Here is a 10,113-nt window from a genome sequence, read left to right as displayed (position 1 = left end):
CACCCATCTCCTCAAAAACAGAAAACCAAGTAACTCCGAATGCTGGGTATCAGAAACAAAATCAGAAACTGTTGGGAAAGCTCAGCAGGTCTGGCAGCATCTGAAGAAGAACCACTGGGCCTGAGTCATTAACTCTGCCTCCCCTCTCCACAGATGCTGCCAGACTTGAAAGGATTCAGCAAAGATTTACAAAAGATGTTGGAGCTACAGAGAGAGGCTGAATAGGCTGGGGATGTTTTCCCTAGAGCATCGGAGGCTGAAGGGTGACCTTATAAAGTTTATAAAACCATGAGGGGCATGGATAGGATAAATAGACAAAGCCTTTTCCCTGGGTGGGGGAGAACTAGAGGGCATAGGTTTAGGGTGAGAGGGGAAAGATATAAAAGAGACCTAAGGGGCAACTTTTTCATGCAGAGGGTGGTATGTGTATGGAATGAGCTGCCAGAGGATGTGGTGGAGGCTGGTACAATTGCAACATTTAAAAGGCATTTGGATTATATGAATAGGAAGAGTTTAGAGGGATGTGGGTGAAGTGCTAACAGTGGGACTAGGTTGGGTTGGGATATCTGGTCGGCATGGACAGGTTGGGCCGAAGGGCCTGTTTCCAATGCTGTACATCTCTCTGACTCTATGAGCTGCTGAGTTTTCCCCAGCATCTTCTGATTCTGAAAAGCAGCGCGTCCCTGGATGTCACTCAAAGGTGATTGACAGGTGCCGCCCATTCATTAAAAAAAGAGGCGGTGCACTCGCCGCTGATTGAGGTCTGGCCAAGCCAATCAGCGCCAGCAGCAATGATATCACGGTCGGGCAGTGCGCAGCTGTCGTGCCCGTCAGCCGGCTCTGGGTGAAACATCTGCGAGTGGGCCCCGGGAGATGGTGAGTGCAGTGCACCCTTGGAGCTGCAGAGCCCAGGGCAATGGGGATGGGGGAGACAGGACAGAGAGAGAGTGAGACCCAGCCTCACTGAGGGCTGGGCGGTGGCTTTGCAATTTGCATTTAGGGGATTGTCAGCGGAATTGGACGTGCCCTCACTAATAGGATCGAGTCTGCAAAGCTCTTCGTATCTAAATATTGGTCAGCAGCTTTCCCCTGGGTTAAAAGCTGGCTGAGACCGGATGCCAGGAAATCAAAGCCTCCCTAGCATCAACAATGATGTTGAGTACTCCCACAATTGGCTGTGGCATTGCATCATATACAGAGGTTCAGGGGAGGGAGTATGTGTGGGCCGTGGGTGGTTATTAGCAAGCTGATGTACCAGTGGCTTACTAACTGAATGCCATGTCACGATGCTGCTGAGTAGGGTGTTTTAGATTTCGGCTTTTTGCTTTGTTGTTTTCAGAAGTATTCTCCCCAAGTGATGATTTCACACTTTCATCAGTAGTCGGTCTCCATCAGTCTGATTTTTAGATGCTGGTGCTGAGCCAGTACAAAGAATGCCTCGATGTTGAGCGGTATTTTCCCAGGCTCTCCTGAATGCCTTGAGTCCGCTGTGCAATTGCGCAGACCGGCTCATTGATTCTCTCAAGAGTGGGCGGCTGGCAGGAGGCGTGGCTGTCCTTTCTGCTGAACTCTTCAGTGTCTTAGCTCAAAACGACTGGCAATAAGTGCTGCCCTAGCCAGCGACGCCCTCACCCTGTCAATGAATTTAAAAAAAAACTCCCCCTGCATGCGGCAAGACCTAGATTCGTGCTGTGATTGTCCAGGGCAAAAGGGAAGTTGAAATCAGCTCCTTATTGTGTATGTGTGACAAAGAGAGAGAGTGTTGGGTGAAAAACTTAGGGTCATACATAATGGCCGTTGGGTGAGATCTTGGAATGCCACCAGCACAGTTGGATCTGAAGTCAACATATCTTGAGGACTTTTGTTGAATGGAGTAGGAAAGGAAAGAACATTATTGTATTGCCTGGTTACTAATAATGCCAGGAGTTAAGGTAATAATAAGATAATAAGAGCAACTAATATTCCAGTGAGGTAGAGATCAAATATTTATCGGGTGATACATAACCGAATGCCAATCTTGTTTATCTCCAGAATGTTTGCTGCAAGAGATATTGATGGCAAATGTGTATCTCACCATCTAGAGTTCCTGTTCTCCTTCCTAGGGTACTTCCTCCAGTGAGTACATCAGATAGTTTGCAATCTCAGCCTCCTCCCCAGGCTAGAGTTGAGCTTCTGACCTTGTATTCTCAGGTTGAATTAGCTCAGTTGGCTGGATGGCTAGTTTGCCATGCAGAGTGATACTGACAACATTGTAGGTTCAATTCCCACCCTGTGTGAGGACACCATGAAGGACTGTCATTCTTAACTTCTCCCCAAGGTGTGACATAGAACATAGAACATAGAAGGATACAGCGCAGTACAGGCCCTTCGGCCCTCGATGTTGCGCCGACCGAATCCTACCTAACCTATACTAGCCCAATAACTTCCAAATGCCTATCCAATGCCCGCTTAAATGACCATAAAGAAGGAGAGTTCACCACTGATACGGGCAGGGCATTCCATGAACTCACAACCCGCTGTGTGAAGAATCTACCCCTAACATCTGTCCTATACCTACCACCCCTTAATTTAAAGCTATGTCCCCTAGTAACACCTGACTCCATCCTCAGGTTAAGCTACCACTTCTCTTAAAGGAGGGAGCAGCTCTATGCTCTGGTAAGAGGCTATGACAACATTATTATTATTCTCACCATCATGAAGACTTGCACCTCTAGCACTTCCCACTTCTGCCTTGTCCTCAGGCCTGTCTTACAGAAACCTTTGGTTTTCGGCCACGGTCGCTTCCAGACTTAGCTACTCCAATGAACTTCAGCTGGCTTCTCATTCCCCATTGTCTGTGACCCTAAGCTCATCACTAAACTTCACTGCCTGGAAATGGTCCCACCCACCTGTAACCTCTGTCCTCGCAGTAATGTCCCGACCCCTTCGAAGTATTGTCTTGCCCTCTTGCAGTAATGTCTGACCTCAGTAGTAAATATAAAACTTTAGTCACTTGCAGTAAGTCCATTTGTAGATCTTCTCTTTCTCTCTCTACCTCAACCTTTTCTAAATGGCTGGATAGGTGACCAATCTTTCCAAGTCTTAACTGACATCCTCGTTGAAAAATGGGAGATGAGAAAGAATACGGGGTTAGCACTGCTGCCTCACAGCGCCAGAGACCTGAGTTCAATTCCCACTTCAGGCAACTGTCTGTGTGGAGTTTGCACATTCTCCCCGTGTCAGCGTGGGTTTCCTCCGGGTGCTCCAGTTTCCTCCCACAGTTCAAAAGATGTGCAGGTTAGGTGAATTGGCCACGCTAAATTGCCTGTAGTGTTAGTTGAAGGGGTAAATATAAGGGAATGGCTCTGGCTGGGTTGCTCTTCAGAGGGTCGGTGTGGACTTGTTGGGCCGAAGGGCCTGTTTCCACACTGTAAGTAATCTAATCAATATTAAGAGCATCTCCACGTGGCAGTGTTAACGTTTCTTCTCTTTTTCAGGCTGAAGTTGAAGAAACTCTGAAGAGAATTCAGAGCCAGAGAGGTGTAGTAGGCGTTATTGTTGTCAATGCAGAAGGTATTTCAATAATTGTTGTTTGTTATAAAGGACTGTATCTTCCTGATTCATTGTCACACTGGCTCTTGTTTACGAGCTGGACATTTAAATGTCTGTCAATATATGCTGGATGTTTTATTACAAATCCCCCTCCCCAAGTTGATGTCCTTGTTTATTTTGATGAGTTGACATTGTCGGGACTTTATGATCATTCATTATTTTAGATTCCTTTTTCTTTTAAGGTATATGTTAATAAACTGGAAGGGGGCAAACGTGGAATCTTTCATGTTTGAAGGTATGGCTGATCCACAGTGCCATGATTTCTGCCAGGGGTAGGGTCAGGAGGGTAGGTTCAGAATGGACCCAGTTAGCACCAATGTGATCCAGACCAGCCTCCAGCCAGCCAATGAGCTGGAGTTGCTATGGCAACCTTTGTTTCTATCTCCAGGTTGCCACCTGGAGCTATGGATGGTGAGAGGGGTGGTTCTGATTTCATACCAGCCTGAAGCTGCCCAGGCATCCCTCCTCTTTACTTCCAATGCCAGAGGTTGTTTACCACCAGCTGCTGGAGTGGGACTTGAACCTTGAGCTTCTGGCTCAGAGGCTGAGACACTGCCACAAGACCCTCACTCAAACGGAATAATTCAGCTGCAATACTTGGTGGTTGCAGTGACGTCCTGGATGATGATGGGAGCTAATACTCCTCAGTGCCTGAAAAATGTCGAAATGTAAGTGATTGTGATGCCTGGCTATCAATCATCAGGGTTGATGTCGAGTGCTGCCCCCAGTCCTCCTTCTAATGATTATCCCAGGGGGCTGTTCAGTTGTCTGTGGCAGGAGCTGGACAACAAATAAGACTCATCAGAAGAGGCACTTTGTCTTTCAGAACCAGATGCAGTTTATTACATTACAGCAACAATATACAAGTTGCATTAACACTGAGGCATATCAACTATTGCAGTAATCTCCACATTATGCAGCATGTATAGAGAATGGGGGGTACCAGTTAGCTGAAACTGCTGGCAGAAGAGTAGTATATGGGAGAACTTGACTTGCAAATCAGTGTGCCTTTTAGAAATGAGGACCTCAGAAACTATGCTGGGCCACAGACTAACATTTCCACCTGCAAGACAGCCCCTATGACAGTGCCACACGCCCTCGGTACTGAATTAGAATGCCAGCCTAAACTTTCATGCTTCAGTCTTGAGTAGGAATTACTGCCTCAGAGGAGTGTGTGTGTTACCCACAGCTGATGCTGACCAATCGCTCTGTTTCTCCCATCTCTGTCACATGATTTGAATGTTGATGTGTTCTACCTTAGGTATTCCCATCCGGACGACCATGGACAATGTGAGCACAGCCCAGTACGCAGGACTTATCCACCAACTGTCAATGAAAGCTAGGAGCACCATTCGGGACATTGATCCACAGAATGACCTCACCTTCCTCAGAATCCGCTGCAAGAAAAATGAAATCATGGTCGCACCTGGTAATTTTTAAAAAAATTTGTTCACGTAATCTTGGATGTTGTTGGTTGGGCCAGCATTAATTGCCCATCCAAAATCAACATTTGCCAAGGTTTTGGTGAGCTGTCACTTTGAACTGCTAGCCTTTAGGGTGTAAGGCCACCCGCAGTCCTGTAAAGGAGGGGGTCGAGAGTGTGATGCTGGAAAAGCACAGCAGGTCAGGCAGCATCCGAGGAGCAGGAGAATCGATGTTTCGGGCATAAGTCCTTCATTTGGAATGCTCATTCCTAAAGAAGGGTTTATGCCCGAAATGTTGATTCTCCTCCTCGGATGCTGCCTGACCTGCCTGTGCTTTTCCAGCACCATGCTCTCAACTCTGATCTCCAGTATCTGCAGTCCTCCCTTTTCTCTCTGTAATGGAGGGGGGTTCCCAGGACTTTAGCCTGGAGATGTTGAAGGAGCAATGATATATTTCCAAGTGAGTGACTGAGATGGGGAACTTACAGGTGGTAGTTTTTCCTTGTATCTCTAACCTGGTCCTTTTATGTTTTGAGGTGGGTTGTTTTGATTTGTCCATTAATAGACAATAGGTGCAGGAGTAGGCCATTCAGCCCTTCGAGCATATGTTCAGTTATTCCCCTCCAGGATAACAGCTCAACTATGTATGCCTTCAGTGTTCTCAGCACTCCAGTGAACTGACTGACAAATGTGAATCGGAAGCTCCCAGGTTTAATGCCTATAATTGAATATTTCTTTGTGGACAATTACACATTTTCTCTCCATTTGCCAGATATTTGCCCACTCACTTAACACACTTCTATTTTCTTGCAGCCTGTTAAGTCCTCTTCATGACCTACTTTTCAATCTGTCTCTGTCACTGTTGAATTTAGTATTCACACCTATGGTCCCTATGCTTCTGTAACCAAAAATCCTAAAAGATATGGACCAAAGGCATTTGTGTGGAGTTTAACCACAGGTCAGCCATGATCTCCTTGAATAGCAGAACAGGCTCGAAGGGCTGAATGGCCTATTCCAATTCCTATAATTTCCAGTGTCCCTTTGTTGCATACCATTTGTTACATATTGGCAACAGGAAATTACCCTCCATGCCTATTATTGGCCAGCTAACAGGAAACCAGTCTTCTCTCCATGCCAGTATTTCTTCCCACTTCATAAGCTTTTATTTTCTGCAATAATCTTTAATGTGGCACGTTATCAAAGACCTTCTGGAAATCTAAGTACAGTACATCCACGGGCCCCCTTTTTGTCCACAGCACATGTTACCTTCTCAAAGAATCTCTAATAAGTTCATTAAACATCATTTCCCTTTCATAAAGCCATGTCGACTCTCCCTGATTGCCTTGAACTTTCCAAGTGCCCTGCTCTTAAATTTTTTTTTAAATGATTGTTTCTAACGTCTTCCCTTGGACTGATGTTAAGCTATCTGGTCTGTGGTTTCCCTCTCCTTCCCTTCCTCTGAATAAAGGAGTTACATTTTCGAATCTAATGGAACCTTCCATGAATCAAGGGAGTTTCGGAAGCTTCAGTCCCATACATCAACAGTCTCACTAGCTGCTTCTTTTATGACCCTAGCCTGAAGCCCATCAGCACCTGGAGACTTTTCAGCTCCAATAATTGTTTGTTATCACTCCCCTTGTGATTGTAATTCTGTAGTGAAGACTAATCCAAAATACATGTTCCATTTATTTGCCATTAGATTGCTTTCCATTGGTTAATTGCCCAATCTCATTTTCTATAAGATCTAAAGTTGCCATTATCCCACGCCTCAGCTGGAAGGTAGGGTTGAGAAGAGGAATCCTTTGTGGTAACCTCAGCCAGTGTGGGAATTGAACCCATCCTGTAGCCATCAATTATCCAGCTAACTGAACCAACCAATTCCCTCTGTTAGGGCCAGTGTTTAGCGAGAATCCACTGCTGTCTGAAAGTAAGACTGGGTGAAAGGGTTGTGCAAGGTGGAGAGAGAAAACTGGATGTCAGTGGCATAGATCATAAAATTGTACTATACAGAAGAGGGAGAAGACAGCCAAGTAGATTAATAATCCAGAAACCCAGGTAATGTTCTGGGATCCTGGGTTTGAATCCCACCATGGCAGATAGTGGAATTTGAATTCAGTAAAAATCTAGAATTGAGAGTTTAACAATGACCATGAAACCATTGCTGACTGTTATGAGAAAACCCAGCTAGTTCATTAATGTTCTTTTAAGGAAGGAAGCTGCCACTCTTATCTGCTTGTCTTACACGTGACTCCAGACCCACAGCAACATAGAATCATAGAGATGTCCAGCATGGAAACAGACCCTTCGGTCCAACCCGTCCATGCTGACCAGATATCCCAACCCAATCTAGTCCCACCTGCCAGCACCAGGCCCATATCCATATACCCATCCAAATGCCTTTTAAATGTTGCAATTGTACCAGCCTCCACCACATCCTCTGGCTGCTCATTCCATACATGTACCACCTCTACGTGAAAAGGTTGCTGCTTAGATCTCTTTTGTATCTTTCCCCCCTCACCCTAAATCTATGCTGTCTAGTTCTGGACTCCCCGACCCCAGGGAAAAGACTTTGTCTATTTATCCTATCCATGCCCCTCATAATTTTGTAAGCCTCTATAAGGTCACCCCTCAGCCTCTGATGTTCCAGGAAAACTGCCCCAGCCTGTTCAGCCTCTCCCTATAGCTCAAACCCTCCAACCCTGGCAACATCCTTGTAAATCTTTTCTGAACCCTTTCAAGTTTCGCAACATCTTTCCGATAGGAAGGAGACCTGAATTGCACACAATATTCCAACAGTGGCCTGACCAATGTCCTGTACAGCCGCAATATGGCCTCCCAACTCCTATACTCAATACTCTGATCAATAAAGGAAAGCCTACCAAACGCCTTCTTCACCATTGTTGACTCTTAACTGCCCTCTGGTTAGTTAGGGTTGGGCAATAATTGCTGACCCAGCCAGCGACACTCACAACCCAGTAACAATTTTTTTAAAAAGGCCCGTAGACTCTGTTCTGCTAAAACTACACTCTGTTATGTATAGAGTTGACCCCTTTCTCTGGACGTTGTTACTAAATGATATAACGTTGATGAGGAAGAGCAGAAGGCTCTTTAACAATGGCTACACTCAGATGGGCAAGTGAAGGCAGCTTTAACCGAGCTGGATGCCAGAAGATGGCATTTCCAAGTGTGCCAGAGTGAGAGAAGCAGGTAGTTCACGCCCTCACTAACACAGTGACTTTGTGACTTCAGTAAGGACCAGTGTTGTGAGAAATGGGAATTTGATTGGAGGGAACTAAACATGTTGTGGAGGGGAGTGTAAACACAGATTTCAGTTCATCCAAAATCACCAAATAATAATGGCTTTTATTGGTAGAGGAATTGAGTTCCGGAGTCCTGAGGTCATGTTGCAGTTGTATAAGACTCTGGTGTGGCCGCATCTGGAGTATTGTGTGCAGTTTTGGTCGCCATACTATAGGAAGGATGTGGAGGCACTGGAACGGGTGCAGAGGAGGTTTACCAGGATGTTGCCTGGTATGATAGGAAGATCCTATGAGGAAAGGCTGTTTTCACTGGAGAAAAGAAGGTTTAGGGGTGACTTGATAGAGGTGTACAAGATGATTAGGGGTTTAGATAGGGTTGACCATGAGAACCTTTTTCCACGTATGGAGTCAGCTACTACGAGGGGGCTTAGCTTTAAATTAAGGGGTGGTAGGTATGGGACAGATGTTAGGGGTAGATTCTTTACTCAGCAAGTCGTGAGTTCATGGAATGCCCTGCGAGTAACAGTGGTGGACTCTCCCTCTTTATGGGCATTTAAACGGGCATTGGATAGACATATGGAGGATAGTGGGCTAGTGTAGGTTAGGTGGGCTTGGATTGGCGCAACATCGAGGGCCAAAGGGCCTGTACTGCGCTGTACTTTTCTATGTTCTATAATACATTTAAGAGACATTCTCATTCATAAAGTATTAGTAAAAGCGAGGGAGTCACCTAACTCCAACTCCCCGACTCTAGCTGGCAATCTTGCATTTCTGTTTAATTCTGGAAAGTTCTAATTATTCATTATATTTTTTTTCCCTGACAGATAAGGAGTATTTGCTGATGGTCATACAGAACACCAATGAATCGTCTCTGTAATATTACCGGGGTAAACCTTTTGAACAGTTTCAAGACTGTATGGAAACACTAATTTACGTGATGGTGATTAGAGGCATTGCATTTTCATCGCTCCTGCTCGAGACCACGGCTATACTCGCCGTAGCATAACTCCTGTGCTTCTATGATGCTTTTCCTGAAACAAGTGACAGTGGTTGCTTTCTTTTAAGTAGTTGAAAGAGTCTGTTGTTCATTATCCAGTGCCCTGCTGCTTGTAACTCATAATGTGTTTGTTCATTTGCTTTGGACACCTATTATCAATTGGTGCAATAGAGGCACTCTCTAATTTTATTGATGAAGTCACATTTTAAACACCATCAATCCGTAGAGAAACTAATCCAATGCAGAGCTTTCTTTTGGGAAATTGGAACTATTTCCCAGTGTAATTTGCTCTAATTAACACATAATGGTGACCTTATTTAAAATTATAGTGCTTTGGGTCCTCAACGGCTAACTGTTTTATTTTCTGCCATGTAAGGATTGGTTTGTTGTCCTGCCTAGAGTAATCGGACAGAGAGAGGATAAATGTAGTTAGAATATCTTTAGATTGGAAAATTATGGTCATTAAAAGGATCGATCCTCCAAGTAGGAGAGAATTGATCTTTCTCTTTTTAGATTTTTAATTATTTCCCAAAATAAATGTTTGGTTTAAAAGAAATGCATGTCGAGGCTGTAATGTATAGCAGCTGCTGGAGTGGTGTTAACAGGTATACAGACTGGATATACTGTATTGATTGAGTGAGGCAGAAAGGCAGATGAGAAATGAAAAAATTGTTTTACTGAAAATAAAGACTCACTCCATGAGCATTTATTCTTTGCTACTCGAGCAGTGCATGCTTATTAACAGGTAAGTCTGCTTGTAGCACCATATTGACAGTCATGCTTTAATACACACTGTACTGGGTGTTGGTAAGACTACACCTAGACGTTTGGTCTCCATATT

The 10,113-nt window shown here is 44.8% G+C and overlaps 1 protein-coding gene across 1 annotated transcript; it reads left to right on the top strand.

Moving 5' to 3' along the window:
• Positions 1-806: 806 nt before the first annotated feature.
• LOC132822803 (dynein light chain roadblock-type 2-like) lies at positions 807-9,828 on the top strand. Its single transcript, XM_060836156.1, has 4 exons — positions 807-876; positions 3,477-3,552; positions 4,853-5,020; positions 9,100-9,828. Exons 1-4 carry the CDS (start codon positions 874-876, stop codon positions 9,150-9,152), a joined length of 300 nt encoding a protein of 99 aa, XP_060692139.1. The 5' UTR covers positions 807-873; the 3' UTR covers positions 9,153-9,828.
• The last annotated feature ends 285 nt before the right edge of the window (positions 9,829-10,113 follow it).

This window comes from Hemiscyllium ocellatum, chromosome 15 (assembly GCF_020745735.1).
Source record: "Hemiscyllium ocellatum isolate sHemOce1 chromosome 15, sHemOce1.pat.X.cur, whole genome shotgun sequence".
Taxonomy (NCBI): Eukaryota; Metazoa; Chordata; class Chondrichthyes; order Orectolobiformes; family Hemiscylliidae; genus Hemiscyllium; species Hemiscyllium ocellatum.
The sequence above is the reverse complement of the archived record's forward strand: the minus strand, read 5'-3'. Positions and strand labels throughout refer to the sequence as shown.

Coding starts and splice junctions, on each gene's coding strand:
- LOC132822803 (XM_060836156.1), top strand. Junction 3,553..4,852: donor TATTGTTGTCAATGCAGAAG/GTATTTCAATAA, acceptor GTTCTACCTTAG/GTATTCCCATCCGGACGACC. Junction 5,021..9,099: donor TGAAATCATGGTCGCACCTG/GTAATTTTTAAA, acceptor TTTCCCTGACAG/ATAAGGAGTATTTGCTGATG.